Source organism: Haematobia irritans, chromosome 4, assembly GCF_050003625.1.
Source record: "Haematobia irritans isolate KBUSLIRL chromosome 4, ASM5000362v1, whole genome shotgun sequence".
In the NCBI taxonomy this organism is placed as follows: domain Eukaryota; kingdom Metazoa; phylum Arthropoda; class Insecta; order Diptera; family Muscidae; genus Haematobia; species Haematobia irritans.
Window position 1 is genome coordinate 130,255,205 of NC_134400.1, and position 24,075 is coordinate 130,279,279.

At 36.0% G+C, this 24,075-nt stretch overlaps 2 protein-coding genes across 6 annotated transcripts in view; one reads left to right on the forward strand and one right to left on the reverse strand.

Moving 5' to 3' along the window:
- Nucleotides 1–1,200: 1,200 nt before the first annotated feature.
- LOC142234505 (regulation of nuclear pre-mRNA domain-containing protein 1B) lies at nucleotides 1,201–10,431 on the reverse strand. The gene is made up of 4 exons (XM_075305665.1): nucleotides 10,049–10,431; nucleotides 9,338–9,963; nucleotides 9,128–9,271; nucleotides 1,201–1,951 (listed from the first exon to the last, which is right to left on the reverse strand). The coding sequence occupies exons 1-4, from the start codon at nucleotides 10,197–10,199 to the stop codon at nucleotides 1,802–1,804; spliced, it is 1,071 nt and encodes a 356-aa protein (XP_075161780.1). The 5' UTR covers nucleotides 10,200–10,431; the 3' UTR covers nucleotides 1,201–1,801.
- Nucleotides 10,432–18,412: 7,981 nt separating this feature from the next.
- Nucleotides 18,413–24,075, forward strand: part of ACXD (Adenylyl cyclase X D) — a 78,224-nt gene continuing 72,561 nt past the window's right edge. Inside the window, exon 1 of one of the 5 annotated variants that reach the window (XM_075304051.1) lies at nucleotides 18,413–18,520. The gene's annotated coding sequence lies outside the window, so the exon portion shown is untranslated. Of the gene's footprint in view, nucleotides 18,940–18,961; nucleotides 19,146–19,225; nucleotides 19,243–24,075 lie in introns of those variants that run through there. The other 4 variants (XM_075304052.1, XM_075304055.1, XM_075304053.1 and 1 more) reach the window with 4 other exon arrangements.

Here is a 24,075-nt window from a genome sequence, read left to right on the forward strand (position 1 = left end):
ATTATTTTACATGCAGCATACTCTCTAGGTCTCTCTTTCTAAACACATATATGTTTATAGACTATTTCCAAATTAATATATGTTTGCATCTAAGCATATTATGTTTACAAACTTTTTATGTCCCAAACATAATATGTTCTAACATATTAACATATATGTCCCAAACATGTTATGCTAGTTTATGAACATTATATGCTTGCACTTAAAAATATTGTGTTAAAAAATTTCAGTTCCAAGCATATAATTTTTACACCCAAACATATGAAAAACACCCTTTTTCTTCCGTGTTGAAAAAGCAAGGCAATTTGGTTCTTTTTGGAAATGCTAAAAGCACCAAATTGGCATCACTGCCTAAACATATACACTAGAGGTGTGCGCGTGACTGAAATTTTATTCACATTCACGAAGCAAAATGTTTATTCATGAACGCCTCGCACGGTACGTGTGGTAGCCAATCCCACTCACGCACATTCACGCACGAGCTACTTTTAAAGACTCACGCACGATTCACGACAATTTATGAGATTCACGACAAATTCACGACATTTTCCAAACGGAAATCAGCAAAGGTAACAAAATTCAAAAATAGAATATAGTTCGAGAGCTAAATTAATTTCAGTTAACATACGAGTATGAATTAAATCTTAATTTTTCTCGTGAGCGCGATTTTGCAGAAATTTTATTCACGCAAATTCACGAAACGATTTTATTTCTCACACACGCTCACATACGACATATTTATTTTAGTCCCATTCACGCACATTCACGAGAGTTGCTTTGGATTTTGTTCACGACTTATATGATTCACGCGTCTCACGAGAATTTCGTGTCACGCATACACCTCTAATATACACCATTCAGAAGAAATTTTTGTTCAAATTTCAATGTTTTTTTGTTTTGTAATCATATTTGCATATTCATATGCAAGTAATTTTGCACAATAAAATGCGCAAAATATGTAAAAAAAATCACACCAAAGTCTGTGTTTCTGTTATTTATTTCTTTTAAAAATCTTCTAACTTTGCATACGATAGTATATTTGGCCCACGCAGAACAAACGTGTAGTCCAGAACACCTCTTAAGTGTGACACCTAACGAAAGCGATACATTGTGTACCAGAATAGGCACGAATATACCGTCGAATTGTTTATTTGTTGACCATAAAAAATGTAGTTTAAAATGAACAAAATATAAAAGAAATGCAGTCTAGGAAATGCGTTTATTTGAATTTATTTAAACAAAACTTATATTTACAAAACTATCTTAAAAAAATAAAGGGATCGTCCATACAGAATAATTTTTATGTGCTTAAAAATTTTATGGAAAAAGACCAGTCACAGGGATAAAACAAAAAACTTCTCTAAAACATAGATAAGAAGGATTCAATATTTCTTAATTCTTCTTTTAAACAACAATGAATTTTTTATAATTATTATTTCCAAATGTTGTTGAAAAACAAAAAAATACAAAATCGTTATATTAATATATTGAAATTTTAAACAAGTACTTTGTTTTTCTTTTTTAAGGATCCCAATGCAATGTATAATCTAATTGTAACAATTTAATAATATTTGTTTTTTTACGTGTGGCTTTGTCCAAAAATATGTATTTGAAAACTATCAAATATTGTTATGTTATTATTGATGTTGTTGTTTTTTCGTCCTATCTTAATGTTGTCGATTATTTTTTTTTTCTTCATCAGTTTTTCTATAAACAATTCATAGAATTCCTTTTATAGAAAATTTCATATAAATACACATGTATATAAGTTTGACTATACATATGTAGAGGTTTGTGGTTTTCAATGAATATTGAATAAATCACCTGCCGATGGTAGAGGGGCCAACCCTCCAGTGACATCAGGTAATTGAGTTAGATCTGGCAAATTCGAAAGGTGATCACGTATCTCGCGTTGGACGGCCAATATTTTTTCCTTTTTCTTTTTAAATTCCTAAAAAAGAATAAAGAAAATTAGCGTTAGTATTATTTTTATTTGAACTTATATAATTATATGCTACACTAAGGATACAAAGTAGTAAAATTTTTAATCTTGTCAAAATATTTTTTTTTTTCAAATTTTGTAAAAATGTACCCTTTACATTTTATTTATTTATCTAATAACAAATTTCTTCAAGTGTAGTTTAACGAATAGAAATTCAGATTGCTTTATAAAAAAAGCCTTTACAAAACAAAGGGAAAGGGAAAACAATCGGTTTTTAGAAGACAAATACAATTTCAAATACACCTACCGAATTTTTTACTGATCTAGTTTGGCTTTTTTCGTGAATTTTATTTATTAATTTTAAATTTATTTATATTTCACTTATTAAAGAAAATGTCGTAGTTTGAAGGAAAACCTCGGAGTTCAAAATTGCAAACATGTTTTTAGGGCCTTAAAATTTACAACTTTTAAGAAATTCTGAGCTATTTTGTGGGAGACACGAATTTAGTTAATTTTTATGCTTCATTTGTGCATAACTTTTTCCTCTAAATTAACTAAAATTTAACTAGGTTAGGTTAGTTTAGGTGGCAGCCCGATGTATCAGGCTCACTTAGACTATTCAGTCCATTGTGATACCACATTGGTGAACTTCTCTCTTATCACTGAGTGCTGCCCGATTCCATGTTAAGCTCAATGACAAGGGACCTCCTTTTTATAGCCGAATCCGAACGGCGTTCCACATTGCAGTGAAACCACTTAGAGAAGCTTTGAAACCCTCAGAAATGTCACCTGCATTACTGAGGTGGGATAATCCACCGCTGAAAAACTTTTTGGTGTTCGGTCGAAGCAGGAATCGAACCCACAACCTTGTGTATGCAAGGCGGGCATGCTAACCATTGCACCACGGTGGCTCCCAAATTTAACTAACGTACGCAAAAAATTATTAAAGTCATGGAAACTTTCCTAAAATGTAATAGTTCCACGAACTAAAATAGAATTAAATCGGCTTTAGTGAAATATAGGGTTCACTTTTTGTTTTGAGTTTAAGAAATACCAGAGGACGAGAACCCTATAGATGTCGCACAATGCCTTCAGTTTCGGTATTACCGAAGTTGCGGTCCAAGCGCTGTTTTGATTAATTGGTTATCGGCAGTTATAATTTCAAATTGTCTGCCAAATAATATAATAGAATGAAAACATTTTTAAAAAAGGACATTTGTTACTACAAAGTATGTTCCAAATCCCATTTTCTTTACGTTTCGCCGGAAGAGAACAGCAATTTTAACAAAATTTTCTACAGAAAAAATTTTTAGCAAAATTTTTTATTGGAATATAATTTTAACAAAATTTTCTATAGAAACAAACTTTTAGCAAAATTTTCTATAGAAATAAAATTTTAATAAAATTTTCTAGAGAAATAAAATTTTGACAAAATTTTCTAGAGAAATAAAATTTTGACAATTTTTTTTATAGAAATAAAATTTTGACAATATATTAAAAAAAAAACAAGTATATACAGCAGTAAGTTCGGCCGGGCCGAATCTTAAATACCCACCACCATGAACCAAATATTAGGGTTTCCTTTGAAATTTCAGGAGGGCTTGAGGACTTGAGGACACAACCCGAAGATAAATTTAAAGATTTCACCTATGAGGACTATATCAGATTCTGGATTTATAAGAACCATTTTTGTTTGAGGTTTAGAGGAATCATTAACATCTCTTGTAAGTGTGCAAGAAAATTATAAAATAACGTCTTGATTTGAAATCTTAAATCTGTAGAAGTAAAATCTGGAAATTTTACATTGAGTTTCAAGCAATTTTCATGATCAGTGCGCCTTCTACACCCTCAAGAAGTGAAGTCGGTCTATATGGAGGCATTACCAAATGGACCGATAAAAACTTAATCCGATACACGTGTTTGTGAGCCTAAAATACCAGAATATTTACAATTTCAGGCATATCAGATAAAAACTACGGTTTCTAGAAACCCAAGGAGTTAAATCGGGAGATCGTTCTTATGGGGGCTATACTAAAATATGGACCGATACCCACTATTTTCGGCACACCTCTTTGTGACCCGAAAATACCTCTAGATTTCAGGCAAATAGGATAAAAACTTCGGATTCTAGAAGCCCAAGAAGTAAAATTGGGAAATCGGTCTATATGGGGGCTATACCAAAATATGGATCGATACTCACCATTTTCGGCACACCTCTTTATGGTCCTAAAATAGAGGGTGATTCTTTTGAGGTTAGGATTTTCATGCATTAGTATTTGACAGATCACGTGGGATTTCAGACATGGTGTCAAAGAGAAAGATGCTCAGTATGCTTTGACATTTCATCATGAATAGACTTACTAACGAGCAACGCTTGCAAATCATTGAATTTTATTACCAAAATCAGTGGCAGAAAATCCGCTTTTTTATCGACAAATTTTGTTCAGCGATGAGGCTCATTTCTGGTTGAATGGCTACGTAAATAAGCAAAATTGCCGCATTTGGAGTGAAGAGCAACCAGAAGCCGTTCAAGAACTGCCCATGCATCCCGAAAAATGCACTGTTTGGTGTGGTTTGTACGCTGGTGGAATCATTGGACCGTATTTTTTCAAAGATGCTGTTGGACGCAACGTTACGGTGAATGGCGATCGCTATCGTTCGATGCTAACAAACTTTTTGTTGCCAAAAATGGAAGAACTGAACTTGGTTGACATTTGGTTTCAACAAGATGGCGCTACATGCCACACAGCTCGCGATTCTATGGCCATTTTGAGGGAAAACTTCGGAGAACAATTCATCTCAAGAAATGGACCGGTAAGTTGGCCACCAAGATCATGCGATTTGACGCCTTTAGACTATTTTTTGTAAGGCTACGTCAAGTCTAAAGTCTACAGAAATAAGCCAGCAACTATTCCAGCTTTGGAAGATAACATTTCCGAAGAAATTCGGGCTATTCCGGCCGAAATGCTCGAAAAAGTTGCCCAAAATTGGACTTTCCGAATGGACCACCTAAGACGCAGCCGCGGTCAACATTTAAATGAAATTATCTTCAAAAAGTAAATGTCATGGACCAATCTAACGTTTCAAATAAAGAACCGATGAGATTTTGCAAATTTTATGCGTTTTTTTTTTAAAAAAAGTTATCAAGCTCTTAACAAATCACCCTTTACCTCTAGATTTCCAATTTCAGACAAATTGGATAAAAAATACGGTTTCTATAAGCCCAAGACCCCAAATCGGGAGATCGGTCTATATGGGGGCTATCCCAAAATATGGACCGATACTCACAATTTTTGGCACACGTATTTGTGGTCCTACAATACCTCTAGATTTCCAATTTCAGGTAAATTGAATAAAAACTGCGGTTTCTATAAGCTCAAGAAGTAAAATCGGGAGATCGGTCTATATTGGGGCTATCCCAAAATATGGACCGATACTCACAATTTTTGGCACACGTATTTGTGGTCCTACAATACCTCTAGATTTCAAATTTCAGGTAAATTGAATAAAAACTGCGGTTTCTATAAGCCCAAGAAGTAAGATCGGGAGATCGGTCTATATGGGGGCTATACCAAAACGTGGACCGATACTCACCATTTTTGGCACATCTCTTTATGGTCATAAAATACCTCCAGATTTCAAATTTCAGGCAAATTGGATAAAAACTACGATTTCTATAAGCCCAAGACCCCAAATCGGGAGGTCGGTTTATATGGGGACTATATCAAAACCTGGACCGATATAGCCCATCTTCGAACTTGACCTGCCTGCAGACAAAAGACGAGCTTGTGCAAAATTTCAGCACGATTGCTTCATTATTGAAGACTGTAGCGTGATTACAACAGACAGACAGACAGACAGACAGACAGACAGACAGACGGACAGACGGACATCGTTATATCGTCTTAGAATTTCTCCCTGATCAAGAATATATATACTTTATATAGTCGGAAATCGATATTTCGATGCGTTACAAACGGAATGACAAACTTATTATACCCCCGTCACCATTCTATGGTGGTGGGTATAATAATTAATTAAATTGCTTTAAAATTCCATACCCACTGATATTTTTCCAATCTCTTTTTTTAATGTTTTAAATTAAAGTTAAATTAAGTTTTAAATATTACTAATAACAAAACTATAAGACTATAACCCTAGAACGTGTAAAACTCCCAAACATGGCTATGTTTTTTTCTGAAATTCGCTGAAGTTCGCCAACGTGAACTCTCTTGGTTTTAATTAGTTCACGTTACCGCGAGTGCACTGTATGAGTAAATGTCCCTCATGCTTCATACTCGTACTCATACTCATGCGAATGAATACGACGGTTTCCATCGGGTTTCTCTTGACTGAATTTTTTGACTATGTAATCGAACAAGGTAGAGCGCTATATTTTTTCACTTTATTATTCCAAAGCAGTAAATTTCGGAAACAAAGTCAAATTGTGGAACGAGTTGAGATTTATAGGAATTGGCTACATTCGGCACGAATTATGGTCTTCAAACTGCCGAGAAAGCCATCACACGTTGCACGAAACTCTGGCGGGTTTTTGGGCCATTCATGTCAAAGAGCCTTGAAATGATAGCACTTTGATACTTGTTTAGGACCCATCTTACTCTGCAAAATGACCCAGGTGCAAAAGTCCAAGGGGAACCTCGTTTTTACGCCATTTTTGGATCACGGGTGCTGAGTTTTTTCGGTATGGTCTACGGCCGAATTTTTTTTTCTGCCCAGGGCTTCAGTACTTTCTTTGATTCCATATTTTCTATAATATTCGCCATTTATTTTTACCCCACGGTCGATGAATATGAGCGGAGAACCACTATCGGCCCACGTCATTATCAGCGCTTGGGTTCTTGTGGCAAAACGAAGGTGTACATTTTTATCTGAGTTGTTTGGCAAATAAACCCGATCATTTTGTTTGTTCAGCAGTTGGTATGGCTTCTCATCGGGGAAAATCGAATTCGGTAACTGACCATTTTTGAGCGGACGAAGCAACTCCTTGGCTCTTTCCAATCTAACTTTTTTGTGAACCTTGTACGTTTTCGAACTCCAATGAATTTAGTCCAAGCTCACTTTTCAATATTTTTGCATCCGTTCTCGCGATATGTTCATCTCACGAATAAGTTTTCTATCACTGTGGCGCGGATCTCGATCAAATATTGCCTTCACTTATCGGATCATTTCTGGTGTTGTTACTGTTTCGTCTACTATTTGGTGAAACAAAAAATTTTTCGACACTTAAATGCTGGAGTGTCCTAATGATAGCCAGTAGTGGTTTTCCATCCAAATGTACAGCTCGTTTGTATTCCATCACGACTAGCTATATTTCTGAATGCAATTGGTCAAAATGCTTTTGTAAGCTTGTAAATAATAAAATGAATAAATCGGTCAGCTGTCGGATGATAGCAACCTGAAGTGTGTAGAAATATATATATCAGCCACACTTTATAGCTCGCGTAGGACTATTAACAGCCTCTAACAATAGAAACGAGTCCATTCATTCGCACAGAAACTAGATATCTTTCCAAAACTCTCAAAGTCTTCATGGCGGACTGAAACAACTAGTAAAATCGAGAATTCGGAACAATAACTTTGACATCATTTTTGAGATGAAATAATGAATTCTATCGGCCAATAGATTCTAATTTGAGTAAGCAATGGAAAGCAATGATCTTTCCCGCTAGTATTAAATGCATAATATTTTTATATAGTACCAACTTTCAACATTTGACGTCTGTAGGTCAATTAGTTTGTGAGATAGAGCGTCTTTTGTGGAGCAACTTTTGTTATTGTGAAAAAAAAAATGGAGAAAAAGGAATTTCGTGTTTTGATAAAATACTGTTTTCTGAAGGGAAAAAATACGGTGGAAGCAAAAACTTGGCTTGATAATGAGTTTCCGGACTCTGCCCCAGGGAAATCAACACTAATTGATTGGTATGCAAAATTCAAGCGTGGTGAAATGAGCACAGAGGACGGTGAACGCAGTGGACGCCCGAAAGAGGTGGTTACCGACGAAAACATCAAAAAAATCCACAAAATGATTTTGAATGACTGTAAAATGAAGTTGATCGAGATAGCAGAGGCCTTAAAGATATCAAAGGAACGTGTTGGTCATATCATTAATCAATATTTGGATATGCGGAAGCTCTGTGCAAAATGGTTGCCGCGCGAGCTCACATTTGACCAAAAACATCAACGTGTTGATGATTCTGAGCGGTGTTTGCAGCTGTTAACTCGTAATACACCCGAGTTTTTCCGTCGATATGTGACAATGGATGAAACATGGCTCCATCACAACACTCCTGAGTCCAATCGACAGTCGGCTGAGTGGACAGCGACCGGTGAACCGTCTCCGAAGCGTGGAAAGACTCAAAAGTCCGCTGGCAAAGTAATGGCCTCTGTTTTTTGGGAAGCGCATGGAATAATTTTTATCGATTATCTTGAGAAGGGAAAAACCATCAACGGTGTATTATATGGCGTTATTGGAGCGTTTGAAGGTTGAAATCGCGGCGAAACGGCTCCATATGAAGAAGAAAAAAAGTGTTGTTCCACCAAGACAACGCACCGTGCCACAAGTCATTGAGAACGATGGCAAAAATTCATGAATTGGGCTTCGAATTGCTTCCCCACCCACCGTATTCTCCAGATCTGGCCCCAGCGACTTTTTCTTGTTCTCAAAAGGATGCTCGCAGGGAAAAAATTTGGCTGCAATGAAGAGGTGATCGCCGAAACTGAGGCATATTTTAAGGCAAAATCGAAGGAGTACTACCAAAATGGTATCAAAAAATTGGAAGGTCGTTATAATCGTTGTATAGCTCTTGAAGGGAACTATGTTGAATAATAAAAACGAATTTTGACAAAAAAAAATGTGTTTTTCCTTGTTAGACCGGGGACTTATCAGCCAACCTGTTATTAAGTTCACTAAACCAACTTTTATTTTTTTTACTATTTTTTCTGAAAATATATCATATCTGGCTATATTATCCGATTTGGCGAATATGTAAAGCTGCTTTGATTCATTTTGTTTTGGTTATTAATCCCGAAAACTCAAGAATATTTTAAGCGACTTTCAAATAAAGACACCGTATACAAAACGGAATGTTCCATGACTGATTTTAATACTTTAACAAACATACTTAGCTCTAAATGGAATATACGAAAACAAAATGCTATATTTACTTCCAAACGTTTCTCAGCTTGAGTCAATAATTCCTTTTGTTCGGCCTGGAAATCACGTAACATAACAGCCAATTTTGTACGTTCTTCCATTTCAGCTGCTAAACGAGCATTGTAATCATTCAAAAGTTCTACAGCCTCATTGACCTTAAAGTAGACGAAAATTAATTTAATTACTTCTTGCTTTTTGTTCAATATATTTCTTCTTCATACCTGTTTTGCTAAATTCTGAGCATCTTCCTTATCCTCTAACTTTGAAAGACAACTCACTTCTGATATCTCTGGTGGCAGATTGGCAATACGTTCACGTACAATCGCATCACTTGAGGCTGAATTCTCAATACTTATCAAAGCCTTTATGAGATCCTCGGGTTCCGGTGGCTCACCCAGTGGTACATAGGGGCTTTCATCACCGTCTCCATTGTGTTCCAACACATTAGAAGCAGATACCTTTTCCTCATGATGATTTGGCGAAGATCGAGATTTTTTGGATTTATGTTTACCATCTTCATGTTTGCGTTTCACTTCACGCCTCTCGTCCACACCATTCGCAGAGGTTGATGATTTTTCAACCGTATCGGCAGCACCTCCCTTACTGTTTAGTCGTAATCGATAATCTTCAATTACTTTTGGTTCATAAACCCCTCTTTCTTCCCAGATGTTTAATATACGACCCAAGCTTCCAAACAATTTTTCCGTTTTGCAAGTTTCACCTATATGGGAAAATGCTTTGGGAAGGGCGTTCATATACTCCTTACCGTATTCGGGACCCTTTTTCTTGCTATTTTGGATAACATCATTTGCCAAGTACATGAAAGTTAACTTCTTAGGTTCCGGAGCTATTTTATTCATACAAAAAATAAGCAAACAAAGAAAAAACTGTCACGTTGCAATATGCGTAATGTGTTCTGACTGTAAACTCACCATTTAATAGCTCCCTGCCCCATGTCCTAACTATACTTGCATGGTGTTTGCGATGATGTATAAGCCAAAGCGACAAGGTTTGTATACTTTGTTGGCTTGAATTGAGCTCGGCTAACTTTTTCAGAAAGGCTGTTTCTGTAAACGCCGACATGCTAGTGGTATTTTTGCTTCGGCCACAAGAAATTTCTTGTTTTACAACCGCCTTATTTGGTAACAATCACTTTATATTGTATGAATTTTGCCTTACCGAAGGCTTTTTTGAATGATTTAAACACGTTTCTGATTCTTTTGTCACTGTTTTCCGCCGTTTTATATTAGAATTTTCACAATTTCTGTGTTTGATTGAGTTTTACAGGACTTCTTCCTCTTGACTGTGATAAACAGCTGTTTACTTAATTCTATTACAAACATGTCAAACAATCACAGAGTTGCTAAATGGCAGACCGATTGTAATAGATTAACAGATATATATACCCAATAAGAACGTCCACACTAAGCACACTTTATGAAAAAGATTCAGTCAGTGTTTTTATCCTTGATCGAGGCATTATAATTCCAAAAATATCTGAAAGAATTCAAAACCGATGAATTTATAAAAGAAAATCAACAGTTTTGGTTCTTCAGACGAACGAAAGCGTTCGTTTCGGATATGAGATATTGGCTGTAATTCGCTTTACAGACTATCAGTTATTCCGGACGACAGTGCTCGTGTCGAACATATAACATATGTTGTGCACAATATAAGTTAAGTCAGAAGGCATAATCGATACTGCTGCATGTTTATGGGATCGATAACAAATTTACCGATTATTTAGTCATCGCCGACAAGTCGCATCGATCCGACACACTGTAAGATTCCTTACAAACACCGATATTCCGTCCGGAATAACTGATAGTCTGTAAAGCGCATAAGTTTTGAGAGTAAACGCATGGTAAAATAATTCCCAGGTAGTATGACAAAAACAATCATACCTGTTCCCATAATCGTAATCGCAAAAAATTTGCGATTTCTCCAAATAGACTTGTTCCGGTCATCGCAAATCGCAAAAGTTTTCCGATTTCAAATCGATGAGACTTGCCTCTGCGAATTCAAAATAAATGAATCAATTTTTCAAAGATATTGTGAAGCTTATATAAAACATGCTTAACAATAAATTGCTATATGTCTTGGCAGTAAATCAAAAATACTAAATATCGAAATAATGTACTTGTAAAGTAATAATCGCGTATATTTTGGAGCAACCCCATTTTGTCACAATCTACGGAAGGGAAGTTTTGCTATTCGCATATCGTTTTCCAAATATTACGACCCCCGATTTGGGGTCTTCGGTTTCTATAAACCATATTTTTTATCCGATTTGCCTAAAATTTTGGAACCACAAATGTGTTGAAAATGTAGTGTATCGGTCGATGTTTTGGTATAGCCCCCATATAGAAGATCTCCTGGTTTTATTTATTGAGCTTCTAGAAACCGAATTTTCAATCCGATTTTCCTGAAATTAGAAATCTAAAGGTATTTTAGGAACACAAACAGGTGTGCCGAATTTGGTGTGTATCGGTCTATGGTTTGCTATAGCCCCCATATAGCCCGATCTCCCGATTTTATTTCTTGAACTTCTAGAAACCGTAGTTTTTATCCAATTTGCTTGTAATTTGATATCTAGAGGATTCTGAGGACCATAAATAGGAGTTCCGAATAAATTGTGTATCGGTATAGATTTTGATACATCCCCCTTAGGTTAGGTCCCTGCCAACATTGTTTGTATTTGGGGGGCGCTTCTGAGAATCTCCACTACGTCGAAAACAGTCGTATACGATATCCAAAACTCCTCGGAAAAGCGCCGTCACTATTGAGAAGTTGTACCACGCCAAGTGACTACAAAAAAGTATCGCATGAGTGCAATTATTAGGTTCCCTTCTGGATATATTTAGAAGGACGCCAATAAGAGCCCTTTCAAACAATCAGAGAAAGTGCATTTTAAGATAGTTGTAAAAGAATCATTGTGGTCAAGTAAAACACGATTGTTCAGATTTTTATTAAGTTTATTAAACATTTATAAATTCTCATAAATATAACATTTATACGACTATCACATCACATTTAACATATTTTTATGCATTAATAAAATATTGATGTTGAGTTACAAGTTGCATGTTGTAGCGTCTATCAGCCAGTGCTTTTATTCCCATGGTGGCAGCGTGTCTGGAAAAACTATCACTTTATTCCATTCGGAAAGTCAGAAATTGTTTACCAATATACCTTTTACAATTTTAAGCGAAATAACTATGTTTTCAGCACTTCATTATCGTTTTCATTTAAATAAATTATAAGAAGATAGTTATGCTTGGTGTTTCACAAAATAACAAGTTCACCAATGTGGTATCACAATGGACTGAATAGTCTAAGTGAGCCTGATACATCGGGCTGCCACCTAACCTAACCTAACCTTCACAAAATAAAAAATGGCTCTTGTAACAGTAGTGATGGCATAATACATTCATGCAAATAGTAATGGCAAAATACTATCACAGTTGGCGATTGTTGCAGTGTCACTTACGAGTCTGTGGTTGCGATGAGGATGAAATGGAACATTGAAATGCTGGCAGGGGTTAGGTTAAAGTACCTATTACATATGGACACTTCTAGTTTTAACCACTGTACCTTCTGTATTATTTTCTTTTGTTGAACCAACCAGATTGTTCCAAAAACATTAACAGACGACTTAAGTTAACGTTTTCCAGGTCCGCCAATGCCCCTATATATATGCCCCTAAAATTCGCTTACGCCTTGCACAAAATGCAGGACACTCACACAAGAGGTGTTTAATTGATTTCTTTTCCCCCGCATCATGACAGCTTATACAGTAGTCATTATACTTCGCATCAATAGTTTTTGCAAATTCGCCTATCAGACAGCGACCCGTTATAGCAGATATCAGGAGTGATATCTTACGTCTTGAGAACACTAGCATATCTAGTGTGCGGTTCAAGTTTAAATGGGGCCATATTCGCTTGGTTTCGTTACAATTCTCACATCGAACATTTGCCATCATGACAGCCTTCTCACGCAGTAAGAGATTGCAGGTAGCCAGAGACATACCAATAGATTCTAGTTCCCCTGGAATATGTAAGGTAGTTCCTAGCCTTGCTAACTCATCTGCTTCGCAGTTCCCCGGTATGTTCCTATGGCCAGCCATCCATATTAGGTGAATATTGTACTGCTCAGCCTTCTCGTTGAGAGATTTGCGGCAGTCGATGGTCGTTTTCGAGTTAAGGAACACAGAGTCCAAGGATTTTATTGCAGGTTGACTGTCTGAGTATATATTAATGCAACATTTTTTGGAACATTACTTCTCAGCCAATTCGCCACCTCTCTTATTGCTCATATTTCAGCCTGAAAAACACTACAGTGATTAGGTAATCTTTTCGCTATTCGAAGTTCCAGATTTTTAGAATATACTCCGAAACCCACTTGTCCATCCAATTTGGAGCCATCAGTGTAGAAATCTATATATATTTTATTCCCCGGGGTCTGTGTACACCACGCCTCACTGTTGGGAATTAGAATTTCAAACTTTTTGTCGAAATGTGGGTTCCCCCTTATAAACCCGCCCTCCGATTTGGTCTAAATTCTGTAGGTTTTTCAGAAGCACAAACAGGTGTGATGAATTTTGTGTAGAAGGCGTTATTTAATCAAGGCGTTATTTAATCATTTTTATACCCTCCACCATAGGATGGGGGGTATATTAACTTTGTCATTCCGTTTGTAACACACAACGAAATATTGCTCTAAGACCCCATAAAGTATATATATATATTCTGGGTCGTGGTGAAATTCTGAGTCGATCTAAGCATGACCGTCCGTCCGTCTGTTGAAATCACGCTAACTTCCGAACAAAACAAGCTATCAACTTGAAACTTGGCAAAAGTAGTTGTTATTGATGTAGGTCGGATGGTATTGAAAATGGGCCATATCGGACCACTTTTACGTATAGCCCCGATATAAACCGACGCTCAGATTTGGCTTGCGGCGCCTCTTGGAGGAACAAAATTCATCTGATCCGATTGAAATTTGGTACACGATGTTTGTATATGGTCTCTCACAACCGAAATTTGTCATGAACTCATTATTTATGATCTACGATCGAACACTGAAACATTTGTAGTTCGTGCCTGAGTGCGAATTTTTATTTCATGTAATGTAAAAATGTTCACTCACATGCACACCTCTACTGCCAATCTATCTACCAAAATCAAAGACAATAAACTCTAGGAAGATAGGAAATTAGCTACTGAGGAGATCGAACCATTTACCGTGTTAGTTTCATACTCGAACCAAACGCGTATACGACAAAGATTTTATTTCCATTAAAATGCAAATAAAAAGAAATTAAGCGCAGGAAAAAAAATTCCATAAAGGGGAAAATGTAATTTTTTTGTTGTGGCCTAAAATTTAACATAGTTTCATTAAGAAAATTAAGTTTTTCATTTAAAAAATAAAAACGAAAAACAAATAAAACAAGCATATACGGCCGTAAGTTCGGCCAGGCCGAATCTTATGTATCCTCCACCATGGATTGCGTAGAAACTCCTACGAAAGACTGTCATCCACAATCGAATTACTTGGGTTGTGGTATCTTAAAACTTCTTAACATCGTTTTCTAAATTGTGAGTTAGTCCATACGTCATATATATTAGACAAAAAAAGTTATGTATAGGTAAGTCTACAAATAATTACGAATCGATATGGATTTTTTGAACGATACGTAGAGAGCCAGAATTGAAATATGGGGGTCACTTATATGGGGGCTATGTACAATTATGAACTTGATATGGACCAATTTTTGTGTGATTGCACGGATGAAAAAGACTGTTTTTCATATGTTTGGCTATAAACATTATATGTTTGGAACACAAATTTTTAAACACAATATTTTTGAGTGCAAGCATATAATGTCCATAAACTAGCATAACATGTTTGGGACATATATGTTAATATGTTAGAACATATTATGTTTGGGACATAAAATGTTTGTAAATATAATATGCTTGGATGCAAACATATATTAATTTAGAAATAGCCTATAAACATATATGTGTTTAGTAGCTTGGAGCGCTATATAACAGGGAGCGATATTGAATTAAGTTGGTGGTTGTTGCTTGTTATTACGAAATTAACATTTTATTTTTCCTTGGGCAATTGATCAGCTACTTCTTTGATCCTTACAAACTGTGTGGTCCGCTGTTCGAATCCCCGTCCGGCAAAAGGTAAAATTAAAATAAAAAAAAAATTATACAATTGAATAATTTCTTCTACAATGTTTGTATTACAGAAAAAGTGCTAAGAACTAAAAAATCTGTGGAAGTGAGAAAGATGTGGGGGAATATACAATTGGGCAGAAACAAAATTTTGAGCATTCAGGTCGAAAACCTATGTTGTTAGCACCTATATTACCTGTTTATTTTCATAATTCATTATGATTGTAAATATATAAATAAATAAAATTTTGAGCACAATATTGTTTGGGAGAATTTTTTTTAAGCATATAATATTTTTGGGTGCAAAATGCTTCCAAACATATTATATGTTCACATAATAACATATTGTTTTTTGGAAGACAACATTATTGAATTTGGATGCAAAAATACAAAATGTTTGGAACTTAGACTACCCAAACATATATTGTTTAGACCAATATGCTTTCAAACATATTATATATTGGAAGAGATCAAACATATAAATGTTTGGGCAATACCCAAAAATGTATATGCTTGAAGCAAAATATATTTGGGAGTATATGTTACAGAAGCGATTTTTTGTGAGCGTGTGGGGATCGATTTATCTGAGGGCTATATATAACTATTGACCGATATGGACCTAGTTAGGCATGGTTGTTAACGGCCATATACTAGCAAAATGTACCAAATTTCAACCAAATCGGATGAATTTTGCATCTCCAAAAGGCACCGGAGGTCAAATCTGTTTATCGGTTTATACATCCTCACAAAAAATCGCTTCTGTAACATATACTCCCAAACATATTTTGCTTCAAGCATATACGTTTTTGGGTATTGCCCAAACATTTATATGTTTGATCCCTACCAATATATAATATGTTTGAAAGCATATTGGTCTAAACAATATATGTTTGGGTAGTCTAAGTTCCAAACATTTTGTATTTTTGCATCCAAATTCAATAATGTTGTCTTCCAAAAAACAATATGTTATTATGTGACCATATAATATGTATGGAAGCATTTTGCACCCAAAAATATTATATGCTTAAAAAAAATTCTCCCAAACAATATTGTGCTCAAAATTTTATTTATTTATTTATATATTTACAATCATAATGAATTATGAAAATAAACAGGTAATATAGGTGCTAACAACATAGGTTTTCGACCTGAATGCTCAAAATTTTGTTTCTGCCCAATTGTATATTCCCCGACATCTTTCTCACTTCCACGAGATTTTTTAGTTCTTAGCACCTTTTTCTGTAATACAAACATTGTAGTAGAAATTATTCAATTTTATGATTTTTTTTTTATTTTAATTTTACCTTTTGCCGGACGGGGATTCGAACAGCGGACCACACAGTTTGTAAGGATCAAAGAAGTAGCTGATCAATTGCCCAAGGAAAAATAAAATGTTAATTTTGTAATAACAAGCAACAACCACCAACTTAATTCAATATCGCTCCCTGTTAAATAGCGCTCCAAGCTACTAAACACATATATGTTTATAGGCTATTTCTAAATTAATATATGTTTGCATTCAAGCATATTATATTTACAAACATTTTATGTCCCAAACATAATATGTTCTAACATATTAACATATATGTCCCAAACATGTTATGCTAGTTTATGAACATTATATGCTTGCACTCAAAAATATTGTGTTTAAAAATGTGTGTTCCAAACATATAATGTTTATAGCCAAACATATGAAAAACAGTCTTTTTCAACCGTGTATGGGGGCTATATACACGGTTGAAAAAGACCGATATGAACCAATTCCTGCATGGTTGTTGGATACCATATACTAACATCACGTACCAAATTTCAACCGAATCGGGTGAATTTTGCTCTTCCAAGGGGCTACGGAGGTCAAATCTGTGGATCGGTTTATATGGGGCCTATATATAATTATGGCCCGATTCCGACCAATTTTTGCATGGGTGTTTGAGGCCATATAACATATTAACACCACGCACCAAATTTCAACTGAATCAGATGAATTTTGGTCTTCCAAGAGGCTCCGGAGGTCAAATCTGGTGATCCGTTTATATGGGGGCTATATATAATTATGGACCGATGTGGACCAATTTTTGCATAGTCTTTAGAGACCATATACTAACACCATGTACCAAATTTCAGCCGGATCGGATGAAATTTTCTTCTCTTAGAAGCTCCGCAAGCCAAATCGGGGGATCGGTTTATATGGGGGCTATATATAATTATGGACCGATGTGGACCAGTTTTTGCATGGTTATTAGAGACTATATACTAACACCATGTACCAAATTTCAGCCGGATAGGATGAAATTTGCTTCTCTTAGAGGATCCGCAGGCCAAATTTGGGGGTCCGTTTATATGGGGGCTATACGTAAAAGTGGACCGATATGACCCATTTGCAATACCATCCGACCTACATCAATAGCAAGTACTTGTGCCAAGTTTCAAGTCGATAGCTTGTTTCGTTCGGAAGTTGGCGTGATTTCAACAGACGGACGGACGGACAGGCTCAGATCGACTCAGAATTTCACCACGATCCAGAATATATATACTCTATGGGGTCTTAGAGCAATATTTCGATGTGTTACAAACGGAATGACAAGGTTAATATACACACAAAAAAAAATTTCATTAAAATTGAGCCAACGAAAATTTTTCATTGATATAACGAAACATTTTCATTAAGACAATGAAAATGTTCGTTAATAGTACGAAACGTTTCGTTGACTAACAGAAAATTCGTTATAATAACGAACAATTTCGTTATATCAATGAATTTGTTTCATTGGCTCAATTTTAATGACACATTTCATTAATATAACGAAACTTTTTCTACCAGTGTACCCCCATCCTATGGTGGAGGGTATAAAAATTACAAACCTGTATGGAACTAACATAACATGGTAAATGCAACATTTGGTATGACGCAAGCCAATTTCCTATCTTCCTTAAGTTTATTGTCTTTGACCAAAATCACTTGTCATAGGGTACTTTAATTGCTACGAGCAGTGAGTTTGCTATACGACCAATAAACTTTCTTCTCAAAGAAGCTGATAAGACTTCCGTAATGAAAGAGATACTCAACAGGAGCTACCAACTGTCTCAACTACCAATTTCGCCCCACAATCAGTTTATCGCGAGTTGTCGATCCTAACGGTTCTACGGAAATTCGATCACGAAACAAATACAAATTGTTTCCGTCCTTTGCCCTGCGTCATCGCCGAAGAAAACGTAAAGATAATTCCGATACTGTTTATTTGAATGTGGACGGACATATATAGTTACACCACTCGAATAGGAATTCAAACAAAGCAAACATGTTCGTACTCACTTACTGACAGACCGACCGACTGCTTGACTAGTCAATTAACCACCAAGAACCCATCGATCCATCATAACAATTTGAAATCTATATTCGTTCGTTCCTTGTACTGCTATCAATTTGATATACAAACCTGATGAGTAATTAATGCCTTCGTATTTATTGTCGTCGTGCAACATTTGACTTCGTTTCGTTGTGTTTTTCTCAATTAACGGTGTAACGGCGATAGAACAACCATAACCATTTACGAGACCAAATTTAAAATAAATTCGTTAAAAATAACACGAAAGCAATCGTGTAGCAGTATTGTGAATCGATCGTCAACTAGGTAGTTAAATCATAACTCGGAGTGATCATTGCTGCACAAGTGCATCAAAATAAATAAGTGGTGTAAAGCGTATATATCTGTCTGCGTAAAGTGCAAAAATAGATGGCACCTCACTTTGTGATGAATGGCAGCCAGCGACAAAAATCATAAAACACATGTGATGGGAAAAGTCCAATCCATTTTATCAAATCGTGAATCGAATGAAAGTAATCAGAGAAGCAAAAGAAAACAATCAGAAACATACCTCTGATATCAGTGAGCGCCCCTTGTGCGAGGGTTTTGTAAAAAACAATGAAACGCTCGGTATATTGAAAAAATTAAATAAAAATAGCACACATTTCTTTACTTGTGTATTGATTATTCTATGGCTGCGCGGTGGAGTATTAAAATTAGGCCATTGATTTGAATTTAAAAAGTGCATTCTGCTCAGTTTTACAACCTTGATATTTTGCCATCGTCTAAGCCTTATAAAAGTAAAGTAAAGTCTTAAGTAAATAACTTTATTTATTTTTGCTACAATTTCTGTGTGGTTTTGGAAATTAAATTACAATGCGAAGATAAGCTGCATAGTGTAAATAACAGAATCGGCACAGTGGAATATTACAGAGTGATATAAAACAAAATATCAGAGAATTTTTATAATGGTCTACTAATCCAACTAATTTTGGCCAATCGAAATGCAGAATTTTTATTGCGAAAAAGTCATACAATGTGGAATTTCTAAAATTTGGGTATTTTTGTGGGAATTTTCTTTTTTCGAAATCGGTTCAGTATAATAAATCAGGTTTACATGAAAAATGTTTAATGCCCACCACCCGTTGTGACACTTTAGTGACAAAATTTCCACTTTTTTTTTTGACCGGTGCCACTTTTGTGCGTTTAAATGTGATACTTTTTTCGATTTTGTGCCACTTTTTCAAAAGTTTAAATTTTATGGGAAATTTACACCATCTATCAGTGCTTATTCTTGATGGAGGCAGTGTGTCTGGAAAAATATCTGAAAAAACTATCACTACCATTTGGAAAGTCGAAATTTATTCACCAATATACCTTTCACAATTTTAAGCGTAATTACTATGTTTTCGTAACTTCAGTTTTGTTTTTATTTAAATAATTTATAATAAGCTAGTTGCGCTTGGTGTTTCACAAAATATAAAGTGACAATAGTGATGGCAAAATACTTTCATGTACATTTCGATACTTTTTTCACCTATCATACTTGGCGATTGTTGTAGTATCACTTACGAGTCTGTGGTAGCGATGAGGATTAAATGGAACATTGAAATGCTGGCAAAATGCACTGTCAATTATCAACGAGATTTATCTTAAATTTTTATTCTCAAAAGCATGACTACATTTAACAAAACATTCCAAAGCGAATCCTCCCAAATTGTTTATTTAATATATTTAACAAAAAATTTAAAAGTTTGTCATTTCATTTGTAACACATCGAAATATCGATTTCCGATTATATATTTTATATAATTTCTTGATCAGTGTGAAATTCGAAGACAATCTGACGATGTCCATCTGTCTGTCTTCTGTAATCACGCCACAACCTTCTATAATGAAGCTATCAAGCTGAAAATTTTCACAAACTCGACTTTTGTCTGCAGGCAGGTCATGTTGAAAGAAACTGTAGTTTTTATCCGATTTGCCTGAAATTGTACTGAATATAGTATGTATTAGTCTATGTTTCCCTTCTAGTCCCTATATAGACCGATCCGATTTGATTCCGGGAAGTTGACATTTTAGGTCCACAAAGAGGTGCGCCGAATATGGTGTGTATCGGTCCTTGTTTTGGTATATCCCCCATATAGACCGGGCTCCCGACTGGACTTTTTGGGCTTCTAGAAACCGCAATTTTGATCTGATTTGCCTGAAATTGGAAGTCTAAAAATATTTTATGTCCACCAAGACCATTGTGGAATTCAGTTTTTATCGGCCCTGCTTTTGGTGTCCATATGGACCGATCTCACGCTTTCAATTTAAATTTAACACCGGGAAGAGTATAGTAGTATGTTTCTTAAACTCTCCACATTTTCGAGTAAACCGGTGCGGTGAAGTGGTGGTGGGTATTAAAGATTTGACCAGGCCGAAATAAGAAGTATAAAAGGTGATACGGTCAAAATTTGGTCAAGGGAAAACGCGTGTAAATCGGTGAAATCGTTTATTTAAAAAATCAAATTAAATTTCTTTTTCAAGTTCAATTAGTATAAAATTCAGGAAAAATATGCAGTTAGGCTTTCGCTTTTCCAAATCCGAATTGCCGGGCCTCACGCTTGACACCTGCCATCAGATTTTGTACAGCCACCTTGTCCACCTTCTTCGCCGCAGAAAGCCAGTTTGCCTTGAACTGCTGCACGTCCTTAGCAGTTTTTTTGGTCTTCTTTAGGTTCCGCCTGACAATAGCCCAGTATTTCTCAATTGGGCGGAGCTCTGGCGTGTTGGCAGGGTTCTTGTCCTTGGGAACCACCTGCACGTTGTTGGCGGCGTACCACTCCATGGCCTTTTTACTGTAATGGCAAGATGCCAAATCCTACCAAAACAGTACGGAACAACCGTGTTTCTTCAGGATAGGCAGCAGACGTTTATTCAAACACTCTTTCACGTAAATTTCTTGGTTGACAGTCCCGGAATCTATGAAAATGCTGCTTTTCAAGCCACAGGTACAAATGGCTTGCCAAACCAGATATTTCTTTGCGAACTTTGACAGTTTTATGTGCTTGAAAATATCTGCTACCTTTTCCCTTCGTTTTGCCGTATAAAACTCCTGTCCCGGAAGCTACTTGTAGGCGGCTTTGACGTAGGTTTCGTCGTCCATTACCACGCAGTCAAACTTCGTCAGCATCGTCGTGTACAGCCTCCGGGATCGCGCTTTGGCCGTCGTATTTTGTTTATCATCGCGAATTGGAGTCACTACCTTCTTGTAAGTCGATAGTCCGGCTCGTTCTTTGGCTCGATGCACGGTTGTAGACGATACACCCAGCTAATTTGCGGCATCTCGGAGAGAGAGGTTAGGGTTTCGCTTGAAACTACCGGCAACTCTCTTTGTCGTCTCAGCGGCTTCCGGTTTTCGGTTTCCCCCCGATCCAGACTTCCTGGCTGTCGACAAACGTTCCCCAAACACTTTAATTACATTTGTAACGGTTGATTTGGCAACTTTTAGCGATTTTGCCAGCTTTGCGTGCGAGTAGCTCGGATTTTCGCGATGCGCGAGCAAAATTTTGATACGCTGCTCTTCTTGCTTGGATGGCATTTTGACAACTGAAGAGTGAATTCCAAAATCAAAGTAGCAGCAACATTCTACACACACACACCTTCAAAATGAGGGGTGTTCAGGTTTTTTAAATTCAAAATTGAAAGAAATACGTCAAGTTTATATTGACCAAATTTTGACCGTATCACCCATTAGCAAATTATGAAAATTTAAGAAGTTTTAAAATTTCATGGTGTTAATGGAGGATTTGGTCTAGAAACGGACACAGGATTTTATTTTACTCAGCTTGGCTAAGATATTTTTCTAAGATAGTGAAACATTTCGTGAGGACTCGGGCCTAAATTGAAATTTCGTTATTCACGAAAACTCTGGAGATTCACATACATTTTCATGACTCACGCAAAATCTTCTGAATCACGAAAATTTGCATCACTCAATAAAATTCTCGTGACTCAGCATTGGATCGCGCGTTACGCTTAAAATTTACTTTTTGATGGTGTGTAGATTAGAGGTGTGTACGTGACCTGAAATTGTCACGACTCACGTAGGTTAGGTTAGGTTATGTTGCAGCCCGATGTATCAGGCTCACTTAGACTATTCAGTCCATTGTGATACCACAGTGGTGAACTTCTCTCTTATCACTGAGTGCTGCCCGATTCCATGTTAAGCTCAATGACAAGGGACCTCCTTTTTATAGCCGAGTCCGAACGGCGTTCCACATTCCAGTGAAACCACTTAGAGAAGCTTGAAACCCTCAGAAATGTCACCAGCATTACTGAGGTGGGATAATCCACCGCTGAAAAACTTTTTGGTGTTCGGTCGTAGCAGGAATCGAACCCACGACCTTGTGTATGCAAGGCGGGCATGCTAACCATTGCACCACGGTGGCTCCCCACGACTCACGTATATTTACGTGACTCACGCGTAAGTCGTGATTCACGCTGATTGCAACGGCGTGAGTGTGCGTGAGCGTGATTAACGAACCAAATGTCGTGCGTGAGCGTACACCCTAAAAAAAAATTCTGTAACATATGCCCCAAACACATTTTGCTTCAAGCATATATATTTTCAGAATTTGTCCAACTAAAATATTGTTTGTATTATTCAAACATAACATATGTTTCACCTTAGGCACACACTGGTATTAAAAAAAAATAATAATGAAATTTTCTTTGTGTAAATATATTTTTAAGATGCGAATTGGTTACTTCCATTTTTTTATGTTTATAGGCTATTTCTAAATTAACATATGTTTGCATCCAAGCATATTATAATTACACAAATTTTATGTCCCAAACATAATATGTTCTAACATATTACCATATATGTCCTAAACATGTTATGCTAGTTTATGAACATTATATGCTTGCACTTAAAAATATTGTGTTAAAAATTTGAGTTCCAAACATACAATTTTTACACCCAAGCATATGAAAAACAGTATTTTACGTCCGTGTAGTCACGAAAATAATTTCTAATTTCTAACAAAGTTCGGAAAAATACGCTCACGAAAATAATCCCGCCCACGGACGTAAAACGCTTACGAGTTGAATTCATTTACAATCTTAGTGACACCTGGGATGTTGAGATTTTACTAACACTCTAATTTTATTCATTTTCGTGCTTTCAGACACTTCTCTAAACTATTCATAAAATATTTCGTGAATCACAACGTTTTTCGTGAGTCTGCTGTTGCCATCAGCACTTTTAGTTGAGTATTTAGAATAAAATTTTCGCTCAGAAGATCACAGTTTTCCTTGTGTTTCGAAATCTTGATCTTAGCCCGCAAGCTGGTGCGACAAATATTTTATACTATTTTAAATTATTACTGATTTTCTTAAAATGAGTCTATTTGTTTTTTTCATAAAAACTTGTGATTTTTGTGAGAAGTTTTAATTTAAATTGGGGATTTTGGA

Excerpts from the sequence above, each read along its gene's own strand:
- LOC142234505 (XM_075305665.1), bottom strand. The coding sequence starts at position 10,199 with ATGTCGGCGTTTACAGAAACAGCCTTTCTGAAAAAGTTAGCCGAGCTC. Across the intron at positions 9,964-10,048 it reads GGGCAGGGAGCTATTAAATG|CTCCGGAACCTAAGAAGTTA; the intron begins GTGAGTTTACAG and ends TGAATAAAATAG. Across the intron at positions 9,272-9,337 it reads CTCAGAATTTAGCAAAACAG|GTCAATGAGGCTGTAGAACT; the intron begins GTATGAAGAAGA and ends GTCTACTTTAAG.